Source organism: Echinops telfairi, unplaced genomic scaffold (genome assembly GCF_000313985.2).
Source record: "Echinops telfairi isolate 266 unplaced genomic scaffold, ASM31398v2 ScPeMD7_7439;HRSCAF=8477, whole genome shotgun sequence".
Taxonomy (NCBI): domain Eukaryota; kingdom Metazoa; phylum Chordata; class Mammalia; order Afrosoricida; family Tenrecidae; genus Echinops; species Echinops telfairi.
This window is the reverse complement of record NW_022111339.1, coordinates 3,353,021-3,377,734: the sequence shown is the minus strand read 5'-3', so window position 1 is coordinate 3,377,734 and position 24,714 is coordinate 3,353,021. Positions and strand designations below refer to the sequence as shown.

The following is a 24,714-nucleotide window of genomic DNA, read 5'->3' as shown; positions in this document are numbered from 1 at the left end:
GTGATCAAAGAGCAAGAGGCAAGAAAGGCTAGGCTTGCCGAGCCATTTATCTCTTCGCCCTTCAATTAATCCCACATGAGTTTATCGGCCAGGTTGGCAAAATTAACTAACTACCTCAGCAGCTTTCCTCAGCGGGGAAATTTCTCTGTCAGATGACCCATTGGGGAACTTGACGATGGTTGGTATCTGAGAATGGGGGCATAGGAAGGGCACTGAGTCTGAAATGATTACTTCGGAATTTCAGCTTTTGAAAACAGAAGGAACCTATTAGAGATTTTGCTCCCTGTTTTTGTTGCTGCTGCCATTCTCACTGCCATCGAGTCAAGGCTGGCTCGCTGCAACCCTGTAGGACAGGCTAGAACTGCCCCTGTGAGTTTCTGAGACTGAGACTCCTTGGCAGGAATAGAAAGCCCCATCTTTCTCCCAAAGGGCGCCTGGTGGTTTCAAACTGTTGACCGCTTCAGGTTAGCAGGCCACCACATAATCAAGGCTCCTGCTGCTGCTGCTGTGAGGTATCATCAGGTGGGTCCTGACTGTAGCAAAGACCCTGTGTGCAGTAGAGCCCAACACGGCCCGTCCCTGCACCACGCTCACCAGTATTGTTATGTCGGAGCTCATCATTCCAGCCACTTGCCAAAGGCCTCTTGATGGGGCTCTTGTTCTTTTTCGCTGACCCTCCACTTTACCAAACATGTTGTCCTTTTAAGAGTCTTGTCTCATAGCAGTGTCCAAAGTACGCTGGATGAAATTGTGCCATCTTCACCTCTAAGGATCAAACTGACTGTACTCTCCAAGACAGGATTTTTGTTTTGTTCTTCTGGTTGTCCATGGTTCTTTTGGTGCTTGCTACCATGATTCAGATGCATGCATGTTCCTCTGGTCTTCCTGATTTATAACCTAGCTCTCACGTGCTTATGAGCAGATGCCAACACCGCGGCTTTGAGTCAGGCTCACCTTAACCCGCAAAGTCTTTGCTATTGAACATGTATGGAAGTCTTGCAGCAGATTTACTCCTTGCAATACATCATGTGATTTCTTGACTACTGCTTCCATGAGCATTGATTGTGGATCCAAGTAAAATGAAAGTCTTGGAAACTTCAATCTTTTCTCCTTTTATCATGATGCTGCCTGTTGGTCCAAAGTTAAGGATTTGGGTTTTCTTAACCTTGAACTGAATTCCATATTGAAGGCTCCAGTCTTTGATCTTCACAAGCAAGTGCCTCAAGTCCTCCTCACTTTCAGCAAGCAAGGTGGGGTCATCTGCATATCACAGGTTGTTAATCTTTCTTCCAAAGCGTATTAAGTCAAGCCATCTTCTCTTCTAAGGGTCAATCTGGCTGCACGTCCTCCGAGACAGATTTTATTGTTCTTCTGGCAGCCCGTGGTATTTCAATGTTCCTTACCATTCCCCATCACCAAATACCATGTGTCTGCTGCCACCTGACAGAGAAATTGCCCCACTGGGGAAAGCTGCCTTTCCTGTGCAGTGGCCACGCTCATCTTTCCGCCGCTGGCCCCCTAATCAGATCAGTGGCAAGCTGCTGGTGAGTGAGAGGGCAGGGGCAAAAGGGTTCTCTCTCTCTCTCTCTCTCTCTTTCTCTCTCAGTATCCTCTACTTACAGACTTTCATGATCCACAACTCTTCACCTAGCCTAGCTTCTTGGGTTAATTGCTCAGCATGCAGAGTGAAGGAGTCTGGTGAAAGGGTCGAGCCTTGATGCACACCTTTCCCGACTTCAAACCATGCACTACCCCTTGTCCTGTTCCAATGCCTGCCTCTTGGTCTGTGTGCATGTTCCACAGGCCCCACAGCAGCACAATTAAGTGTTCTGGAATTCCCATTCGTAGCACATTGTTCTCCGTAGTTTGTTTTGATCCATCTAGTACAATGCCTTTGCATAATGAATAAAACACAAGTAAACAGTGTTTTCTAGTCTTCCCTGCTTTCTGCCGAGATCCCTCTGACATCAGCGATGGTACCCTTGGTGCCATTTCCTCTTCTGAGTCCCACTTGAATTTCTGGCAACTTCCTGTCCATGTGCTGCTACATCTTCTATTGAATTATCTGCTGCTTCATTGTCCTTGCGCATGACACACATTAATCACTTCAGCGTTCTGTCGGGGCCCCATTCTCTGGAATGAGCACAATAAGAATCTCCTGTCTTCAGAGTGTTGGGGTTCGCATAGGTTTTAGTGAGTGCCTCTGGTGGGGCATCCATTGGGAAGCGTCTCAGTTGGTACGCTGCCATTTCCTGGAGCCGTATTTTCCATGAACGTCTTCACTACAGTCTGGGCTTCTTCCAACACCACCGATCCTACATCATATGCTACCTTTGAAATGGTTGAACACTGACCAATCTTTTCTGGTACTGTGACTGTGTAATCCTTCCATTCCTTTGGGTGCTTCCTGCATTGTTTAATATTCATTGAATCCTTCAGATTTTCAACTTGAGTCTTAACTTTTCCTTCAGTTCTTTCAGCTTGACATACACTGAGCATGCCCCCCCTTTTGACTCGCTGACCCCAGGTCTTCACACATTTCATTATCTTCCTTGGTCTTCTCCAGCTGTGCTTTGACATTTCCTGCTCAACTCTGTTACCTCAGAATTTCTTCCCTTCGCTTTAACTACTCAACATTCAGGAGCAAATTTCATTTGCAGTTTCTTCGTATGTCTGCTTTGCGCTTTTCTTTAGTTCCTGCCCTTTTAATGGCCTTCAGCTGTCTTCATGTATGCTATTCTTGATGTCATCCATCCCACACTGCCTCAGGGCTTCTGGCATAGTGTTCACTGTGGCAAATACGTTCTTGAGACGTTCTCTAAATTCTGGCAAGATACGTTCAAGTTCATATTCTAGTTCTTGTGGGCTTGTTCTCATTTTCTTCAACTTCAGCCTGAACTTGCATATGAGCAATTGATAGTCTATTCCTTACTCAGACCTAGCCTCGTTTTGGCTAATGCTTTTGTGATTCTCCTTAAACCCTTCCCATAGATGTAATCAATTTGATTTCCTGGGCATTCCATCTCGTGAGGTCCACATGTATAGTTACCATTTATGTTGTGGGAAAAATGTGTTTTTAACGAAGAAGTTATTGGTCTTGCAAAATTCTATCATGCCAACTCCAATTTCACTTCTTTCACCAACGTCCTATTTTCCATATTCCCCAATGATTGATTCTTCTTCTTCCTTTTCAACTTTCTCATTCCAATTGTCATAATTATCATGCATGGATGATCAATTTCAGATCAAAGACGTGGGTAGAATTCTTTAATTTCTTCATCATTGGTTTTAGTGGTGGTTAGCGTATCAATTTTAAAAAGAGCAGAGAAGCTCGCTAAAGATTGTTACTGTTGAAACAGGAATTACTTATTTGAATATTAAGTACTGGTAGCTAAATAAACCTAGTGCTTTGTGAAAACCCCTCGTAGGGAATTGCTAATGTTAGAACATCAGTAAGAAGTGGATTGAAGGTATCTTTTCAAAATGATTTCTGGCTTTTTTGGTAAGCATTTGAGCTTATCCCATATTTGAATATAAGCCTGGTCATAAACATACCCAAGTGGTACTTAATCAACCATTTTAAAACCAAATTATTTTCTGTTTTCAATTTCATTCACACCATGTATTTTAAGTAATAAAAAGCATTTTGAACAGAATGAAAAACAAAACTTTTTTTTAGATAAAACTGATTTTGATACAAACTAGTAAGCCATAGGAGGGGGCTTCAAAATGTCTGTGGGAAAGTTAGTTAAAAGAAGAGGAGGCTTTCCGCAAGCTTCCTGAAGCCCAACAAGTCTGGTGCTAGGGGCGATGGGAGAAGAGTCACCAAGTTGTCACAGGCTGCCACCGCATGACCGCGCACACTTAAAGTGGGATAGAGCTTCCCAATAAACACCAAAGACAGAAAATGTAGGTGGGTTCTATGAAGGCGTTTCCAAAAATTGGTAGAAATTTTCCATTATTTTTTAATTCTACCTTCCACCAGTTTTTTGAAGTCCCATGGTTTCCCAAAGGGGTAAGCTTTTTATGAATAAAGTTACAGAGTTGGATGTAGGGAAATAGTTGCTTTTTAGTAAAGTGGAATTGAACATTTTCAGTTTCTCTTTCCTCATTGTTGAACCTCTGGGAGCTCTGGAGGTGCAGTGGTTTACGTTGGGCTGTGAGCTGCATGGGAGACTGTTTGAAACCACCAACAGCTCCACGGAAGAAAGACTGGGCTCTCTACTCCATGAACAGCAACAGTCGTGGAAACCCACCAGGGGTTTGCTGTGAGTCAGCACTGACTTGATGGCGGTGGGTCTGGTGTGGGCTGAGTCACGGAACCATGGTGGTGGAGCGTTAGTGTATAGAATGAATATGGTTAGGAAAGAGGAAGGAGCGTGGTGACCCTCTGGTTTCAGAATCTTAACTTTGGCTGTTGCAGAAACATTATCTGATTGGACTTTAAGTGGGGACTTTGCCAGCCCTTCCTACCAACTGAAGTCAGCCACTTGGGGCCATGAGGGATAGTGTAATTAGCTGTGTGTTTCACTGGCTTGAGAAATCAAGTTGAAGTAAACCTAGAGGGCAAATAAAAGATGAACGTCATATATTTTGAATGAGAACACAAACCTTTACTACTTAAACTTACCTCTTCAAACTTGCTATTTATAAAAACTCATCTCACTACCGAGTCAGTGCTGACTCATCGCGACCCCTTGTGGATGTCCATAACTGTAACGGTGTATAGGAGTAGAAAGCCCAGTCTTTGTTTTGAGGAGCAGCTGGTGGTTTTGAACTGCCAACCATGCGGATTCACAGCCAATTCAGAACCACTCAAGCAAACTTAGTATTCCGGTAGGATTCTTAATTGGTGTGGGTGAAGTAGACCTGGGGACTTCCCCAAGACAAGATGAACTGTGGAGTTCACTGCTTTGAGAAGTGCCTTTCCCTTTCACCTGAGAAGGGAAATGGCTGCTCGGCTTCTTGATAAGGAGCCTTGCTGGCATCCTCGTGGGTAAGAGCTGGGCTGCTAACCACAAGGTCAGCAGCGCAACCCAGCAGCCTCCCTGGGGAACAAGATAGGGCTGTCTGCTTCCATGAAGACTGACAGTCTCAGAAAGCCTCGGGAGTCATTCTGCTGTGTCCTGTGGGTCCCCGTGAGTGGGATTGACTGGCCATGGATTTCATTCTGGATAGTTTCTAATATAAAAATCTGGGTGCTTTTATAAATGGATTTTTATTTTCTTAGATGGCTCATAGCTAATGTTAAAATGCTGGGTTTTTCATTAGAGTCTTAATAGTTTAAATTTTGGTTAAAAATGTTTGATTCATTAGAGCAGTGGTTCTCAACCTTCCTAATGCCCCAACCCTTTAATACAGTTCCTCATGTCATGGAAACCCTCAACCATGAAATTATTTTTGTTGCTACTTCATAACTGTAATTTTGCTACTGTTATGAATCATAATGAAAATATCTGATATGCAGGATGTATTTTCATTGCTACAATTTGAACATAATTAAGGCACAGTGATTAATCACAAAAACAATATGTAATTATATATTGTGAGATATTTCTTTCTAATGACAAATAAATGAAATTTTGTCTTAAAGCATGGTATAGCATGGGTAACAGTATCTTCATTCCGGGTACTTGTAAGTAGGCGTATCTGCATGTGGGCGGACCCGCCTGGAGACGGAGAGAGGAGCAGTGTCTTGGTTCCTAAAACCATCAGAAATAGTGTTTTCCGATGGTCTTAGGCGACCCCTGTGATAGGGTCATTCAACCCCCAAAGGGGTCATGACCCACAGATTGAGAACTGCTGCAATAGAGAAATAGCAGAAATAACTGAAAATAGTTACTTTCAATTAATTGTGTTGATAATTTTAGTAAAGTGCAAACTTTCCAAAAATACCACTCTGAACATTCAAAATATAAACATTTTATTATAAGCACAGTTTCTATTGAGAATAGATGATTTTAATTCGCTTTTTCTTTTTTCTGCAGGAAGGAACTCGAAGACTTCAAAGGTAATGTGTTTAATACTCTGAAAAGTGGTGAGGGTGAATTGGTGTTAGATGTACTCAAGATGTGAAAGACCTCATTCTTTTTCTTTAAAAAGAAATCTATTTTTATCAAGTAAAAGTTTCCTTAATATTGTTTTTGTAGGTTTTACTTAATCATGAGGTTTTGATACTCTCTCTTAGCAACAGCATGTGCTCCCAGTGAGAGTCTTGATTAATGGCCGTTATTATACTCAGTATGTCATGAAGGGGTCCTACTAGCCTTGGGCCTGTTGAGAATCATTGTCCAACAAGATTCTGGCTTCTGTTGTGGGCAGTGTGGAGCCCGTGGAGCGGAGATGGTGATAAAGATGTGTCCCTGCAGCTGACCTCCCTGAGAGATTTTCTATACTGGAACCCACACTGCCCCTGCTTTGTAATTTTGATTAAGTCTTGTACCTTTTTTCTTTTTTTAAAAAGCTTTTCATTGTGAATTAGGTGGCTGTGTAAATATTACACCATCATTTTTGTGTCCAACACAAGTCTTCCAGTGACATGCCCTGGCCTCTCTATTTCCCCTATCTTCCTCTGGTTCAGGATATTAGCTTCCCCTTCAGCCGAGTTCACACCTGTCTACCCTCTAGGGCAGCAGTCGGGGATCTTTCTTCCGCCAGTGGCCATTTGGATATTTATAACATTGCTCTCCGGCCGCACTGATCAGTCACCTAACTTACTCACCCCGATGTGCTGGCTGGAGCTGCTGCTCTTTGGCGAGGCGTGGGATGTTACCAGGCATTGGCGATTCCTTGGCCCTTATTTGGCCCTTGGGCAGACGTTCCCCATCCTGCTCTAGGACAGAACTTTTCCTTCCCTCCCTTTGTCTCCCACCCCTGGCAACTATCCGTTTGTTTCTTTGGGTATAAAACTCTTTTCTTGATTTTTAAGAAAAATTTCCTAACACTGGTCTCATACAATATTTGACCTTTTGTGCTTGACTAACTACATTCAGCATAACGTCTTCCAGTTCCATCCATCCCCTGAGATGGTTCACAGTTCCATCCTTATTCCTAAGTGAGGCACACTAATCTAGTGTGTGTGTGAAGCCCTGTATATGCATGAGGCTCAGCTTTTCCACCTGTAAAACCAGAGGCTCTGATTAAATACTTCCTGCAAGTCTAAAATCGCCCAACATTTAGGGAGCTTCTGGAGGAGGAACATGGAAGAGTAATTTTTGGTCATATTGTCCCTCACTGGTTTTGAAGAAGCACTAGTGGCACCAGGGGAACCACGTGTTTTCTAGCAGGTCACGGCCCTTCCAGTTTGTCATCTCCCCATCCCCTCCTCCTCTCCTCGCAATTGTTTTTAGGTGCCACCAGGTTAACTGTGTCTGATGCTGACCGTAGACAGAACAGAAGGAGACGAGCCCCGGCCTGTGCCACCTTCACGAGTGTTGGGATGTTCCCATCGTGGCTGAGGCTGTTGTTCCGAGGCATCTCGGCGCAGGCCTCCCTGTCGTTGCTGGGCCTCCTCTTTGCCAAGCACATTGCCTTTTCCAAGGGGCTGGCCTTCCCTGCTGACGCAGTCATTGTAAGCGAGGCCCGGTCTTTCCGCCCTGACTTCTTAGGAGCGTTTTCCTTACATCCCCCACCATTCATTTGCAGTTAAATAGTAGAAAATTTAAAAATAATAATAATTTATAAATTATAAAGGGTTCATGAGGGAGGGAAAAATGAGGAGCTGATACTAAGGGCTCAAATTGAGAGAAAATGTTTTGAAAATGATGATGGCAACATATGTACAAATGTTCTTGGCACAATGGATGTACTACATATTGAAATCACTTCTGATTTCATTGTTTTAAGCTCATTTTAGACCAACATTGACCTTTAGATTTATTGAATAATGATATATGCTCTGATACCTCATTCATAGTTGAACTGTTCAAGCATTTGGTCTGGTTTGATTGTTTTAGGAAAATGGCAAACCTTCAGGGATAAAGGTCTAAGGCAGTGGTGCTCAGCCTTCCTTATGCCACAACCCTTTCATACAGTTCCTCATGTTGTGGTGACCCCCCCAACCATAAAATTATTTTTGTTGCTACTTCATAACTGTAATTTTGCTACTGTTATGAATCGGGTGACACCTGTGAAAGGACTGTTCGAACCCCATAATGGGTCACGACCCACAGGTTGAGAACCGCTGGTCTAAGGGCTTATTCCTAGGATGGCTATGATTGGAGAGCGGTTTGGGCGGGTCTCCAGGTGAGTGACTGCAGTTCCATAGTGAGGAGTGTGGTTTGTGGCCGGCGTGTTGAGGGGATTGTTCAGCGATCGTGTGCTGGACTGTGCAGGGGTGGCTTCCATTGTTGGCTCTGGTTTTGTGAACCATGCCCCACAGGCATATAGTTTGGACCGAGATGAACTCCCAATAAAATGCTTTGCTCGCTCTCATTCTTTGTTTTGGTTAATTAGCTTCCCATCTTCTTATATAACAGTTAAGATTCAGGGGGCGGGTGAACCAATCAAGCTAATCGTGAAAGACAGGCCGGGGCATAGATTATGTAACATGTCACTTTTATTTGTCTCTCAGCCCTGAGATGTGCTTTTTTCTAGTGTGACAGTACTCCTAGAATAGGAAGAGAAAAAAAAACCCCAGTCATTTGCAGAGGTTAGGGAGCGTTGCGTATTGCCTGATGAAATTGCCCGCATCCCTCCTGATGGGCAGCATTAACCCCACCGCAGACCCACCCATAGGCCAGTGAACGCGCTGGAGTCCACGCAAACCCTCAATTGATTATTGCATCGTATCTAGTTCTTTTTAGCATCAATAGTCAATAAGTATTTTGCTAAATTTCCCCTTGAATATTTTGCTAATATTTCAAATGTGTGAATAGCATTTATCAAGAGAAAAAGAAATACGACTTCTTGTCCAAGGTACTAGTGGTGGAAAAGAAGAAAGATTCAAACCTAACAATCCTTTTGTTTTTCCCTTTTCAAATTGCAAGAAAACAAAAGTCAGTGCATCCTCTAGCACACACACACACACACACACACACACACACAAACACACACGCGCGCGCGCACACGAGTTTAGTTGTATTTCTAACTATAGAAAAAACTTTGAGGGTGGAACCTCACATTAGTAACACTGAGAGTGAGTAAGATAGGTCCATTTACTGAATTCTGGCTTCTCCCACCTTTACTGCATTGAGCTTAATGAGCTAAGGTCACACAAGGCAAATCCCTACAATATCATCTGGACCTTGTGTTGCTGTTTTAATATTGGAAGCAGGAAAGTTTACTGCATTTTTAAAATACTTCATTCCCTTAAACTTTCAGTAATAGCTACTTGAGTATTAGACTATTAAAAGAGGTGGCCAGAATCTTAAAAGTGTTCATTTTGTATTTTCTGTGGGGAAGAAATTTCATTATTGTAAGCTCGTGTAAGATTTTCATGGTTCTTAAAGCACTGAGGAAATTGGCTATGAATAGCCATGCTTATTCAAGAATTATTGTTTTCTACTTAATTCTTAAAACTGTTGATCATCCCTTGGATGGGTCTGAAAATTACAGGCATGCCTTGGAAATACCGTGGGTTCAATTCCAAACCACTGCAATAAAGTGAGTATTGCACCCAGGCTCTGCTTTCCCAGTGTGTGCCTGTGTTCACACGGTAGTCTGTTAACGTGCAGTTGCATGCAAAAGTTTGCCATAGTGAAAGAATTCCCAAAATGTGTCCGGAGACACAAAGAAAGCACACACGGTTGGGAGAAGTAGTGCTGATAAACAAGGTTGCCACAAACCCTCAATTTGTGATAAGCACAATTATTTGTGAAGTCCAATAAAGTAAAGCTCAATACAACATGGTATGCCTATACTGTTCTAAGATGTGGTGATAGGTAGGTTTATTGTGTCAACCTAGCTGGCCAATAGGAACATGTGGGATTAATCAGGTTGCAATTGATTGGAGGGCAAAGAGATAAATGGCTCAGCAAGGCCCGTGCCCCTCTCTCTTGCTCTCTGGTGATCCGACTAGCGTGCAACTGCTTTAGCTAGTTCTCCGCCTCAACTTGTGAGCTACACTATCTGTCGGACAGCCAACCCTTGGATCATGTAGCTAAAGCTTGAGGTTCCTTCAAGACCTGCTTCACCTGGTGTGTACATCGCTTGAGCTGGAGGCTGGCAGATCCCGCCGCCGTCTTGCCTTGCTTGAGTTTGATATCCACCCTGCTTTTTGCTGCCTGTGGCCGGACTGCCTGCCTTGCCTGAGGAAAGACTTGGCTGTCTGCTTCCTTGACCTTTGACCCAGAAGCCTCCTGAGTTGAAGGACTTCCAGTATATTAACTGTTCCACAGAAGTGAATTGAACTGAGCCCTCTATACTGCTGTGTAGGTTAACTAGCTGTTATATTCCTTCGTGCTGTATAAATATATATAAACTCATAAGTGTCCTGGTTTTGTTTCTCTAGAGAACCCAGCCTAACACAGATGTTTTCATTTTTAAGTAGAAGTGTGTACATACTGTGCCAGTGACTAAACAGTATCTAGGATTGGGTGTCATTCTATGGTTATAAGAGCCCTGCCTTTCTCCTGTCCAACAGACAGTCTTGGTCTGTTAACGTCACTCAGGTGCCCTCTCTGCTTTCTCTCTCAAGCGTGCTGATGATGCCCATAGGGTGCTGAGTGCTCAGGACCGGTGGACTGCTCTCCAGGACATCCAAACACATCTGCATCCACCAGTGCTGCTGGATGCTTCACCCAGGGGTGCTTTATACTGGTTGTACCTGCTCTTGTCATTTGGTGGCTATAATGGTGAAACCTCAGCGTTAAGGAGAATTGTTTGTGAGAAAGTGATATCGGCTGCTTTGAAAAGATTATGGGTGTTAGGCTTTTGTAAGTTGCTGGAAAAGGTATAGATAAAACTTAGAGTTTTGGAGAAGACGTCACAAAAAATCCTACAAGGTTCTGTACACCGGTGTGTGACAAGTCTAACATTTCTGCCCTACTTGAAGAAAATAGACTGAAAACTTTATCCAGTCCAATAAGGCTAGGTAGTTTATGCAAGAGTTATTAATCAGTGGAGCCATGCTTAACAAAAACATGAATTAAAAAAAGAATAGTTATATTAAACTGTGTGCATCAGGGTTGCATCTTCTCACCACACTTATTTAATCCGTACGCTGAGCAAATAGAGAAGCTGAATTATATGCAAAAGAACTCATCTTCAGGATTAGAGGGAAGCTTATTAACAACCTGTGATATGTAGATGAGCTCCACCTTGCTTGCTGAAAGTGAGGAGGACTTGAAGCACTTACTGATGAAGATCAAGATTGCAGCCTTCAGTAGGGATTACAACTCAATGTCAAGAAGACCAAAATCCTCACAACTGGACCAATAGCATCATGATAAACAGAGAAAAAGATGAAGTTGTCAGTGATTTTATCTTGCTTGGCTCCATGATCGGTGCTCTTGGAAGCAGCAGTCAAGAGATCAAATGATGCACTGCATTGGGTAAATCTGCTGCGCAGACCTCTTTAAAGTGCTGAAGAGCGAGGATGTCACTTTGACATCAAAGGTGTGCCTGACCCAAGCCATGGTATTTTCACTGACCTCGTATGCACTGAATAAGGAAGACTGACGAAGAATCGATGCATTTGAATGATGGTGCTGGCAGGAAACACTGAGAGGACCCTGGACTGCCAAAAGAACCAACAAATCTCTCTTGGAAGAAGTGCAGCAGAATGCTCCTTAGAGACAAGGAGGGCTGGACTGCATCTCAGGTTCTTTGGACCGTTTATCATCAGAGACCAGTCCCTGGAGGACATCATGCTTAGTAACGTAGCGCTGCAGGAAAAAAGAGGAGACCCCCAACAAGACGGACGGGCACAGAGGCTGTGACAACAGGCTCAGAGTGAGCCCCAGTCGTGAGCATGGGCACGACCGGGCGGTGTGCTCTTCTGCTGTACACCGGGCTGCTGTAGGTTGGGAAGCAACTGGGTGGCACCTACCAACAACATATTTGAGCTTTAACAATATCAAATGACCAACGTAGATCCCAACTATGTCACAGTGAGAGATGTAGCCCCCTACTCAATTTAAAAGTATGTGAGGACGCAGCAGCCTTAATTAATGTTTTGTAATTTATCTCCAGGTTCTAATATCTATTGCAGTGGCTATACAGATCTCCAAGACAAAATTCATCATTACAGTGTTCATTATGGAACTTAACAAGTTGTCATGCCTGTGAGAAGTGGTCAGGGGTGAGTTGTTTATCAGGACATGTTACAAAGTTTCAGGTCTGCTAATAAGTGCCCAGAGGGACATACACTTCCCTGTCAGCCTCCACCTCAAGGCACTCAGCCCAGCTCCGTGGCCTGAATTAAGTGCCCAGTGCCAGCCTCCTGCACAGGAGCACATCTTAACTTGCTCCGTAGCTTGGGAAGTCCATAACTATTCCATGCTCTGTCTATTGGCTCTGCTGTTCCTCTTCTGATGTTTGAGCTGCAACCTGGATCCAGGAGGTTCACTGTGCAGGGATCTCGAGTCCAGAGGATGAGCCCTCTCCTGGCTCTTGCTGGTAATGAAATCACTTCTCCTCCTCCCAAAGGGCTCATTTTATACACAACAGAATGGTACTCTGGGGCATCCTTTTCCCAGCTACTCAGTATCTTCCTGCACCTTCTTACCAGACCCATGCAGGAAAAGGTCGTTTGGTAGGAGTGAGAGACTGGGCTAGAAGAGCCACACTAAATAATTCACTATCCCTGCAAGGAACAAGTCCACCATGTGACTGGCATATGGTAAAGACAGCTGGAGCCTCCACAGTGTGGCAAGATCACATGACAGACTTAGCTCACAAAAACAGGGCTAGTTGACAATTCTGTGGCCTGAGTAGTCAAAGAACGAGAATGGGAGCCAAGGCAATTCATTGCCAAGAAAGCCTAGAAAGGAGAAATGGGTACCAGTGACACAAGTAGTCCAATGACACTGAATAGACTGGGAGGTGCTGAGTAGGTAGTTAGTGATCTGAATGAGCTGTTTGTAGAGAGAGAATCCAAATGCACACCAGAAATGTTTGAGAAGTTAGGAGTTAAAGGGGACACAAACTACCTCCCCTCTAACGGGTTGAAGAAAAGAAAGGAAAAGACAGCCTGAGGTGGATTCCGCATCAAGGGAAATGGTGAAGGGAAGATGTTAAAGGAAATGGTTGTGACCCTTGAGGAGACAGGCAGAAATGATACCTGGATAAGTTACCTCTCTCTTCCCCTGAGGCCCTGGAGGAGGAGGCCTGGTAAAACAGCAAAAGAAAGAAGAAAACTTGGTGTCAAGGGAGAAAACAGCTTTTGAGAATCCACATGAGCAAGGATAGCCAACTCATGAAGTAGACTCAGAAGTAGAAATAAAAGCCAACATGAATAAAACACAGGGTTGAAAATTCAAAGCACCCATGTCCAACAGGCCATGGTATCTTCGATGCTAATGAGAGTGATTAAAGTAGTTGACAGGGTGGACCTTAGGAAAGCCCAGAATGTTTTCAGAGCTTGAGATGAAACTTTTGGTCAAAGGAGGGATTTTTCCATGTGAAATCTTGGAATTGTAGCAATTCACTGTATCGGAGATGGTTAAATTTAAGTAAAAGTAGAAATCATTGGATGGACGAGGTGAATTAAATCAACCAATTCACAGGCAAAGTTGGGGAGTCTTACCTGTTTGGATGATTCTTGGGTATGGATTTTGCATGTTACATGTGGATGATGACGCTACATGGTAAACTGGAGTAAAGCTTGTTGTTTCCGTTCAGGAATTAGCACTCAAAGCATGACTGTCAGTCATTTGACAATAGTTTAGTGATGGAAACTGTGGTTGGGGGGTACAATGGTGGCGACACCAGGCCCCTGCCCTAAGCAGCTCACAGGCTTAGAGACGAGAAAGGCAGACCGCGGAAATATGTTGTTAATTAGTTGCCTTTGAGTTGATTCTGACCCCAGCTGGCCCGTGTGCGTTGGAGTAGAACTGTGCACTACGGGAATCTCAAGGCTGTGATCATTTGGGATCAGAATGCCAGGCCTGTCTGCTGCAGCACCTTCTGTTGTGTCCCCGGGGACTCCTTACTGTAAGACTGGACTCACTGCGATGGAACTGTGCTGACTGAGAAGGAAGCATTGGAGTGTTCCAGCATCCAGGACACCGAGCTGGAGCCGAGTGATGAGTGCGCACCAGGCTGCAGAAAGCACTTCAGGGAGAGAACTGGACAATTGCAAAGCCGCAGAGATTTTTTTTCTCCAAGAATCCAAGTTGAAACTTAATTTCTTGTTCACCGAGGCAGAGAGAAACTGCAGCAGATGGTGTGTGGGGTGAAGTGGCGCGCGATGGAGTTGGAGACGTAGGCAGGGAGCAAATGATGCCCAGCCTTTTGTGCCACCCGAAGGAATGTGGACTTTTTCCTTTGGGCCCATGTTCTCCAAAAAGGAATTTAAGTATGCAACATAAGCAATAGGGGTAGGGAAGAAAATTGCAATTTCTATTTTAATTTCTTTTTTTTCCTGTCACACTTTAAAGTTTCTTTTTTGTGCATATTATATAATGGATTAATATAGGATTGTGTGCGTAGTCTGTATAAGTGTGGCACACGGGGTTGTATCTTAGACATTTTGGCTCTTGGATGGTCGCAGGATCACAGTCTTGAGGTTGCTTTTGTGGCTGATTGAGATGGAGGGAGAGAGCCCAAAGGGTGTACTCAGGGTAGCAGGATCCGATTGACATTCCAGAGCAAGTTTCCTAGCATCAGTATAGAGGAGCAAGGCTGGAGGAAGAGAAACTAGTCAGGGAAGGATTAAAGAGATTAGAATTAGGTAGTGGTCGTCGTAATGAAGAGACAGATTAAGACATTGAATAGCTAAATTAAAACGAACTTGAGACAGATTTAAGACATCGAAAGCTAAATTAAAACAACTGTGCCTCCTGTGAGCAGTCTTGGATGAAACTCTTGGGGTTCTGACTAGGAGATGTGGGTGAGTAGTTTGGGATTTTCCCCCCATTAACTAGCCTGTGTCGTGTAGGTGAAGTCTAGATGTTTTTCTATTTTTTTATGGTGGTGTTGGTACTGTCAAGTCAGGTCTAACCCAGAGCCACCCTAAGTTCAACCGAACGAAACGCTGCCCACCACCCCGAGCCCATCACCGAGCCAGTCACCCTCTCACTGAGGGTCGCCTCGTTTCTGCTGAACCTTTTCCTACCTTGCCTTCTTTGTGTCCGTAGTGCATGAGACCAAGTCTTGCCATCCTCGCTTCTAAGGAGCGTTGTTCTTCTGGCAGCCCTGGTGTGCCTGGGGTCTGGAAGGAAGGCTTCCCACAAAGTGTAAGTGTCGACTTTTTGTAACCGCCAACACCGTCCACTTTCAGAGCCCTTCTTCACCCCCACGGACCCTCTCTGCCTGTTTGCGGATGATCCTGGTTCCCACGACCAGTCCCAGGAAACCATAAAGCAGCAGCTTCTCTCTCTGAATTTGCTCTCTCTGGACATCCCATGGATTTGTAATAAAACGTGTAGAGAATTTTGCAACCACCACCATCTAGTTCTAGAACATTAATGTCACCCCCCAAAACTCCTATGTGCCTATTTGCACTCCAGCTTCGTTCCTGCCAGCCCCAGCAGCCCCTGATGTGCTTCTGTCTCTGTACATTTGCCTTTCCTGGACCTTTGATAGAAGCGGAATGAAATGTAATGTGGTCTTTCATATCTGGCTGTTCTTAGCATACTATTTTGAGATTTATCTGCGCCGTAGTGCTATATGAGGAGCCCTGGTGGCGCTGAGGGACAGGCATTGTCCTGCACTACAGGTCCGGTGGAGGAAGAGTGAGTCTGCTCCTGTTGTAAAGGTGTACAGCCCAGGAAACCCTGATGTCTATGCTTCCCTGTGTCGGGTCGCAGTGAGTTGGGACCCAGTTGGATTGGGTTTGGTAGTACCGTAAGCTAGTATTTGATTTTTTTTCTGAGTTAACTTTCAATTGTATGGATACACCACAGTCTGGTTTTTCCATTCCCTAGCTGGTCGACATTTAGATGGCTTCGGGTTTTCACTTTTAAGAAGAGTGCTGCTCTCAACAGTCATGTGTATCTCTTATGTGGGCCGGTGAGGGGCTTTCAAAAAGTTCTGAGCAAAAGTCTATTTAACCTTTTCATTCTATTTCCCCACAAACCTTTTGAAGCCCCTCAATATGTTTTCATTGTTTCTTGAGTTGATAGCTAACCTTTTTGTAATACTAATGAAATATCTGGACCAAATGACTAAGTTTTTGTGTTAAACTTTTTAAGAAACTGTTTTCCCAAGTTGTCCCTCCACATTCCCCCCAGCAGTGTGTGAACTTTTGGGTGTGCCCTCATCCTCAGCAACACGTGTTATTGTTACATTTTAGTCTTAGGGTCCGTTTTGCCCCATGATCCATTTTAAGTTAATTTTTGTGTGTTATGAGGTATTTATCTAAGTTCACTTGCTTAACATACAGGTAGTCACTAGTCTCAGAAACATTTGTTAAGAAGATTGTTTTTCCCCATTGAATTGTGTTAACCACTTGGTAGAAAATCGATTGATCGTGCACGTAAGGGCTTATTTCTGAACTTTCTGTTCCTTACTGTGTCAGCCCCACACTGTTGTGACTACTGTAGCTTTTAGTGAGTTTTTAAATCAGGAAGTTTAAGTCTCCCAACTTTGTTCTTCCTTCCCAAATACATTTGGATATTACAGGTCCTTCTCATTTCTGTGTAAATCTCAGGATACGCTTGCCAATTTCTACCACAAAAAAAGCTTGCTGGTACTTTGCACTGACTCGCTAGGTCGATTTGGGGAGAATTACCATCGCACCATCGTGAACATGGTACGCTTCTCCACTTATTTAGATCTTCGTCTCCACAGGTTTGGTGATTTTCAACATATAAGTATTATATACTTCTGTTAAAAATATTTCCAGAGAATTTGTTTACTAAACATATTACTTAGGGTTCTTAAGTAAAGGTAATTTGTTAAGTAAAATCTGTCTTGAGCGGTTTAAATTCGAGGTGTCTGAGACATTGCAGTAGGACCCCAGGACACAGAGCTGGGGTAGCTCTGGGAGTTGTCAGCAAGTAGGTGGTCGTATAAGCGTGGAGCTGGCAGGAAGCTGCCCACGGAGGGCAGGAAGACTGCGAAGGATGAGGAGGATGGCAGGGATTCTGGGCAGCACCGTCCCTCACAGAACAGAGGCTAGAAACCCGAGCTGCTCGTCCTGGAGACGGAGACCAGCCAGCCACCGAGGGAGGAGAAGCGGGCGAGGACACGGCTCGAAGCGATGTCCGAGTGTTGCAAAGAGGACAAAGCATGAGATAGCCTGGGAAGCTGCGCTTGATCTGACAGTTAAAACCTAACCAGGGGCAGTAGTCAGCAGCGTGTGTCTGTCTGTGTGTGTGCACTCGCACATACCGGCACACAAGCCCCGAGCGGTAGAAGTTAGAAGCCAGAGGGCAGAGGATCAGGACGTCCATGGAATGTTCTGTCTGGTTCACCATTCTGACCCTGGCACCTGGCACATTGGTACTTAGTAAATATTTGAAGAACCAAATCAGTAAATGAGAAAGTGGAGGCAAAGGTTTTCAAAAGCTGGGTTTAAAAGGAAGGAGGAGATAGGCCAGAGGAGAAGGTTAGGTTAAGGGGGGGAATTTTGTTTTTTAAATTTGGATGAAACAAGTAGGTTTCTAATGAAACGGGGGAAGAGCACACAGTGAGTGGCTGATGGATGAAGCTAGGATTCCGAGCAGACCAGAAAACAAGACCCCTGACAAGTGTTTATAACTGTGGGAACGGTGGTGACTTAAGATACTCATTAAAAATGTAGAGCATATTTCAAGTCACTGCTTCGTGATTGCTGAATTTGAAGGAACCTTTAAGCTGAAGCGACAATAAAGATGAGATGGGGGAATTTAAAGAAACTTTGTCCCAGGAAATGAATGCTACCCTTACACAGGGTTGATTTGCACTTTCAGATAGTAGGATCTCTTCTCTGTTTTGGCATGTTCTGAATGCATCTTTGTCCCCAGATTACAAAGTCCAGTGGGTTTGGTAGGTGTTAGGCCCTGCCCCCCGGCTCTGAGCTGCATTTGGTACGGTCCAGTTTTGTGCATGCATCTTTGTCCACCAGAGCCCCTGAGAGCTTACGTTTGGCTTTTATAGAGGCAGTAGATTCTGAGGGGCATCTGTTTGCACCACCAGAAGAAAACTAATAGGCTCTCTGCAGTCTCTTTGGAAAATCCTGCTCCCAGCTTCCGCCTGCCTGCCTTTGTTCTCCACCCCGGAGGATGCACATCTGCGGAGCTGCTTGGTAACTGAGGCTTCCCCCGGCCAGCACCGGGCTGCTGCTCCCTTGTCTCGCGCACATCCATGTCATCTCCCGGACCCACCGAAAATAGTCAGAGGACTCCCTGTAGGTGAAACTTATATTATGTTTTCCTTAGCTGCTTCTCTTGAGTAATTTTGACACCATGCCTTGCCGGGTAGACAGTGCAGTATCTGCATGATTTGCAGGCTATCCTTAATTTAAAAAGCCGAAATTAAATTGCAACTTGATTGGGGCCAATCATCAGTGCATTTTGGGGAGCACATGCCAAGTCTTGTTGTGGTATCAGGTAATCAATGGCGCCTGAAGTACTGCTGTTGAATGTCAACAAGGGAAAACGGTTGCATGGAAATGTAGGACTTTTGCTTTTCTGAAATTGAGTCTTACGGCCCAACAGGTGCAATTCAGCGCAGACATTTTTATGAGGCAGCATGTATATCAAAAGGTAGATAAATATGCAGCACCAGGGAGATGATGCCAACGGTTAGACTCGTGGTCCAGTTCTCAGGGTGGCGGGTCCATAAGTGCCTGGAGCATCCCTCGCTGTAGCACACTCATTTCCTAAGAAGCAGGGGGCATAGTTAAATATGGGAGCCAAAGCCAGTGGTTTTGTTAAGTTAAAACCTGTCCCAGGGTACTACTGTTATGGATTTATCTAAAATGGCTGATTTTCAAAATGGACTTTGGAAATGTCATGTTTCATATATAAGTTAAACTATGTCTACACACACGTATACTCTTCTCATAGCTATGCAGAACTTCTCTCAGTCTACTCTTTGGTCACCTGTTGGCTGCAGGCCATGGTTTTGGTAGATGCCCGCATGTGATATATACCTATACATATGTAATTTTTTTCCCTATAAGGGTATTGAACTTGGAACTTACTGCAGAAAATTCTTCCCTCAAATTTAGTGGGGCGTCTTTGTTGAGTAATGCATTACTGTACTCACAGATGTACCTGAGGACTGACTTGAAAACACCGTATGATACCTTGTGCGATGCTGCGGATGGGGCGTTTTCACAGGGAGAGAGGGAGGGAAAGAAGGCTCGGCGGCCGCTTGTCTCTCATCTGCCACAGGGTGACTGCACGGGAGAATAAGATCCACCAGACTGGAGTCAAAGGGAAAGCCCCTGCGCTGTCCCTCTTTGTCCCATGTGGACACAGCATTAACGAAGGCACAGGAGTGGGGCTGAGAGAGTCATTTGAAAATTGGAGCAAGGACGGAAAGAACTTCGGACTTGAAGAATTGCCCCCTCCCGGGTTGTTGCTTGGTAAAGTGTCAAGAGGAAGAACACAGGCATGGAGGGAGGGAGAGCGTCGGTGTTGATTTTTCAAGTATTTATTTATAGAGAATGTAGAAGCAATGACATGTTCGTCTTTTCTTCCGAGAGTGAAAAGTTGAATATGGCATACATTTAAACTTTGTAAATTATTCTTTCAAGAACTAACTCCCTTAGATTTTATTATTTGTGACTACTGGCAAGACTTCCAAGTGCCTGCTCTTCTTTGGCAGTAGGAAAAATTTCACATGCAAGTATGTGAAAGTGCATATTATTTTTAAAGGGCTGGCTGGTGTTTAGTGTTTAAATAAAGTTACTAGTAATCTCTGCCTTCTGGTTCAGAAATATTTGTATATCCTGTGGCTTTGGTTCTGAGACAGTTTATTTTTGTCGTGTTTGATTCTTGATTCTACTCCCCTGTCATGCAGTGCCATCCATGGCACGACCTGATCGATCATCCAAACTTTCTGCAGTTCAGTTTTCAGTTGCAGGTGGGGGGTGGGAATTAGGACCCTTTAACAGCTCGTTTTGGTAGTAAACCACTCAGAAACAGTCTTGAGGGTAGGGTTGTTGTACTTAAGTGTTAACCTTCTGAGATTTCTTTGAGTGATTATATACCATAATTGTATCATCAATAATTATAGCAATATAATATTTTAGAAGTGTGTGAAAGCAATTTTTGTTGTTGCTTTTGTTGAATATCATGCATGTTTGGTGTGATGAATAAATACAGTTGTTGTTTCATTACCTTTTTGCTGGAACATGGTATAAACTTGACAGCAAAATTTGTACCTTTCAGAAAAGTAAATTTCAGCTCCATGAAAAGGACAAGGACAATGTTACCTGTCAGACTCAAAAAGAGGTTTTATCTGTGAAAATGTTGTGTTGGAGGTGGTGTGGTTTGCATAGCAGTTTCCCAGTCGTACACATACAATTGCTCAGACACAATTGCTGGTGACAGTAGTGGTACAGTCCCCAGAATGTGTCTCCATGCTACCTGTTTCCTCCCTGCCATCTCATCTGTGGTTTTGAGCAACTGTTGCTGAGGAAATTGTGGGGGGAGGCCTCATCTGAGCTTCTGTGGCCCCCAAGGCTGACTACCACAAGGGAGAAATCAGACACGCCTCCACCCTCCACTCCTTTTTACCCCATCCTGACACCAACTGTTCCCCACACGGCCCTCTGTGCTCGGCTGGGCGGGATAGTTCCTAGCATCGACCACACAGAGCTCCCAGAGGGTGCTCAGGATGATGAGGCTTATAGGGCAGTTACAGAGTCCCAATTCAGGTGGACCATTCAGTTGAGGATGCTCAGGAGACAGTGTTCTATCAGGACAGTTTCTCTCTGCTGTGCCCCCGGGCAGCCTCTCTTGGGCTCTGAGTCTGTTGGCATGGTCTCTGCCCTATTTCGGCAATGTTAGGGCTGCCAGTAAACGCCTAAAGGCATGCCCCTCCATTATAGCCCTTCCCCCAAAGCACTCGAGTTCTGTGAGCCAACAAACTAGCCCTGTTGTTCTGAGGACGGCATTCTTGACTAATGATAATGTTTGCTTCATAGGCCCGCCTATTATTTAGCTAAAAGGTGGGCTCCAAAATTATCCTCAGTTTCAAGCTAGAGAATTATGTCAGGTTCCTCAGTTAAGTCTGTCTTCTCTGGTTGCTTAAGCATTGCTTACCGCAGCGGTCGCCCGATTCATAACAGTAGCAAAATGACAGTGTGGAAGTAGCAAGGAAAATCATGTTATGGTTGGGGGTCACCACAACACGAGGAGCTGTGTGGAAGGGTCGCGGCATGAGGAAAGGCGAGAGCCCCGGCGCTAGGAAAAAGATCACGTGGGGCCAGCTTGTCCTGTAGGGTCACTATTGTTGGAATCAACTTAGTTGCTGTGGGTTTTAGTTATATTTCATTTTAGTTGAAAAACATACACATTTTTCATAAAAACTGTCAAGGCAATTTCAATGATCAAATGATGTAATCAAAATATAATTAATAGTCAAATATATGAGTTGAACTTCAGGATTTGCTGCTAAAATAGTGTGGTATGAAATACCTGTCATATCTCTTATATGTGATTATGAACCTGTTTTTCCCATTAAAGTTATAAGAAGGAAACTTCTGCTTGAAAGCATTGATAATGTGCTAGCTATGTGCTATACATGCCAGGGGCTTAAACGAGTTCATGGAAGAATTCAGTTATCTTTCAATTCTGTTTTTCCACAAACTTTTCAAAGCACCCTTGTCTTAATCGCTGCTGTTGAGTTGATTTCAACTCAGAGAGAGTCTCTGCGATTTCAGAAGCTGTAGACCCTTTATAGGAGCAGAATAGCTTCTTCTTTCTGCCATGGAGCTTCTGGTGGGTTTGAACCACTAACCTTGTACTTAGCAATCCATTGCTTCCCTAGCAGCACCACTTGGCTCCTGATAGGTCTCAGGGAGTTTCACAGCAACGTGTAACATGGGAAGACTGAGATACACAGAGGTGAATCAAGTACATTGGTTGCCAGTTATTGTTGGAGCAGGATTTAAACCCAGGAATTTCTGCCTTCAAACCCTGTGTTTTTCTCACTCCACTACGGTGATTCCTGGAAAATGCTGAGAAGTATGCAAAATGTAAATTCTTTGTTCAGTTTTCTTTATGAACCGCATTGGTCTGGTCCCTGCCTCTCTTTCCTTCCAGCTGAATTTGCATTCACAAACTTCAGCCTAATGAGCCAAGCAGCTTACTGAGATTTCTACCTTTACCTCCATTTTACCTGGTCTCGCCTTGTAGTTAGCTCTGGTTGTACCTGGCTGTTTTACAGACAAAGGCAAACACCCCTCCCACCCACCCCCACCCCCTCACCCCACCCCCATGTAAGAGAAGCACAGCCAACTGTGGCTGCAGAGCTGCGGGCTGTGGGGCGAGGCCCAAAAATGAAGAGCAGCCCCTCGCCAGGCCAGCCTGTCCTGTGTCTGATGTGTGAACACGCAGGGCTTCATTCGTTTGCTTTCAGATGCTGACTTCCCATTGAATTCCAGACCATGCCCCCATGTCCTTTCTACTTGTAGCCTTTTAGGCACCCCTTTTAGGCACATCCCAGCACCCGATGTAGAATCCCCACAGAGCAATTCTGGACAATGTTGAGTAACCCTCTCTCTCCGCTCACTTGCCTAATGTTGGAGCTCCCTCCACCTTCTGTTCCATAATGCCGCCTTGCCCTGCTCTTCTGCCCAGAAGAAGGGGAGCTCCCCTCGTACCCTCCACCCCTGGGGATGGGAGTGCCCCGAGGAGGCCCTGATTGCCAGGCCTGGCACCCCTCCCTCTCACCCCTCAGTCCAACTTGGCATTGTGCCCTGCCCCAGCTGTCGCACCCTCTGCTGCTCCTGGTAGCCCCTGAGCAGGATCCCCTGGGCCCCAGTCTCTTCACTTGACCTTTGTACTCTACCTGAAACCCTGCTCCCTCTGCCCCCCACAGACACAGCTTGCCCAGCAGCCCCCTCCCGCTCTGGCTGCTTCTCCTCCTCACTCTGACTGTATGGAAAGCCTGGGGGTGGGGGGTGGAGGGTGCCAGGGGGCGTCTACCTGCTCACTGGCTGTTGCCCCTCTCCCTCGGGCCCCTCCTTCAGCCTCCTGTGTTTTGTGCAGCCCATGTGCTAAGGATGATGTTCACGTTTTTAAATGGCTGGAGCTGGAGAGAGGAGTATGCAGCAAAGACCTTATGTAGCCAGCGGAGCCGAAAATATTGACTGTCCGGCCTCTGTTATCCTCATTTTCTTCTTTTGCTTCGTAATGAATGGAGGCAGCTTCAAACAGCACACATCTGTTATCTCTGTTGCTAAGGTCTGCCACACTGCGGCTCGGTTCTGTCCTCAAATGGAAAACCAAGGTGTTGGCTGGGGCTGTGTCCACATGCCCTCACTCACTGTAAGACCAAGGCCCCATGTCCTTGTGGGCTGCCGCTTTGCTATCTCCAATCCTACGTGGCTAACCCAGCCCTGAGCCCGCGGCCTTTTGTTTGCATTAGCTGTGCCCAGCTCCGACAGTTTCTCTTTTTCTACTTTGTTAGTTTTGTTTTGTGTTTCTTCTCTGCCAAATTCCCCTGTGCACTTATCTGATTCCCCCATTCTCATTTGTCTTTTTCCCTCAATCTCTTTGCCTCGTTGGCCTCTCTACTCCCTTAACCGCAGCTACTGCCTTGGACCCTTCTCTCTCCGTCTTTGACCTCATCCATTCCTGAGATCGTGGGTTCCAGCGAGTGTGAATGTTCCTAGATTGTCTACTCCATGCCACCTGTCCCCCGTGACCTAAGCCCCAGCCCTCAAATCAAGGTGTGTGTTCAGTCCGTCTCAGATTTATTATGAGCAAGGCACATGCCTAAATCTGTCTTTAAGTCAAAACAGGTACATAGTTCCTAACATCCGTCAAATGCTTGTCTTAGTGGCTAGTGAAATAGAAAGCATTGGGGTACACTCTGGAGACACTAAAACACCTTTAATATAACCACAAAGCAATGTCCATTTGTTACTATGAACCACTGTATGTACCTCAAATGTTTCGCACGATAGGCTTAAGAAGTTGGTTTGGCACTATCAGTTGCACGTACATGGATGCCTGTAGTCTGAGAATGGCCTGCGCAGACCCCTTTGACTCAGTGTGGCAAACCCAGAAGTGTAGGTCCTCCACTCTCCACACTCCCTGTTCTTCCCAGGGCCTGGACCCAAACAAACCAACAACCAAAGAACAGAATGCAACGTGGGTTCTCGCTTTTACCAGCCTGGTCCCTGCTCCCATGATTTCACCTTGGGACCAGTGCAGCAGCCTCCTTCTCGGGCTTCCTGTCCTTTGCCTCATCTGGAATAGCGCTCGCTTGCTCAGAACTACCTGTGGCTTCCCTCCACACACAATCAAGTGGACGCTCATCTAATGTTGCAAAAGCAGAACAGCTCCTGTTGATTTCCGACTCGTGTGCGTCAGAGTAGAACTACACTACAGGGCGGATTTTTTTTTTTAAGTAGATTGCCAGCCTTTTTTTCTTAGGTGCCTTTGAGTGGACTCGAACCATGAACCTTTTGATTGGCAGCCGAGCACCTTTACTGTTTGACCTACT

The 24,714-nt window shown here is 45.0% G+C and overlaps 1 protein-coding gene across 1 annotated transcript in view; it reads left to right on the top strand.

Moving 5' to 3' along the window:
* DTNBP1 (dystrobrevin binding protein 1) overlaps positions 1–24,714 on the top strand; it is a 155,426-nt gene that overhangs the window by 94,325 nt on the left and 36,387 nt on the right. Inside the window, exon 7 of the mRNA XM_045298684.1 lies at positions 5,988–6,010. Coding sequence (XP_045154619.1) covers positions 5,988–6,010 — 23 coding nt within the window. The remainder of the gene's footprint in view (positions 1–5,987; positions 6,011–24,714) is intronic.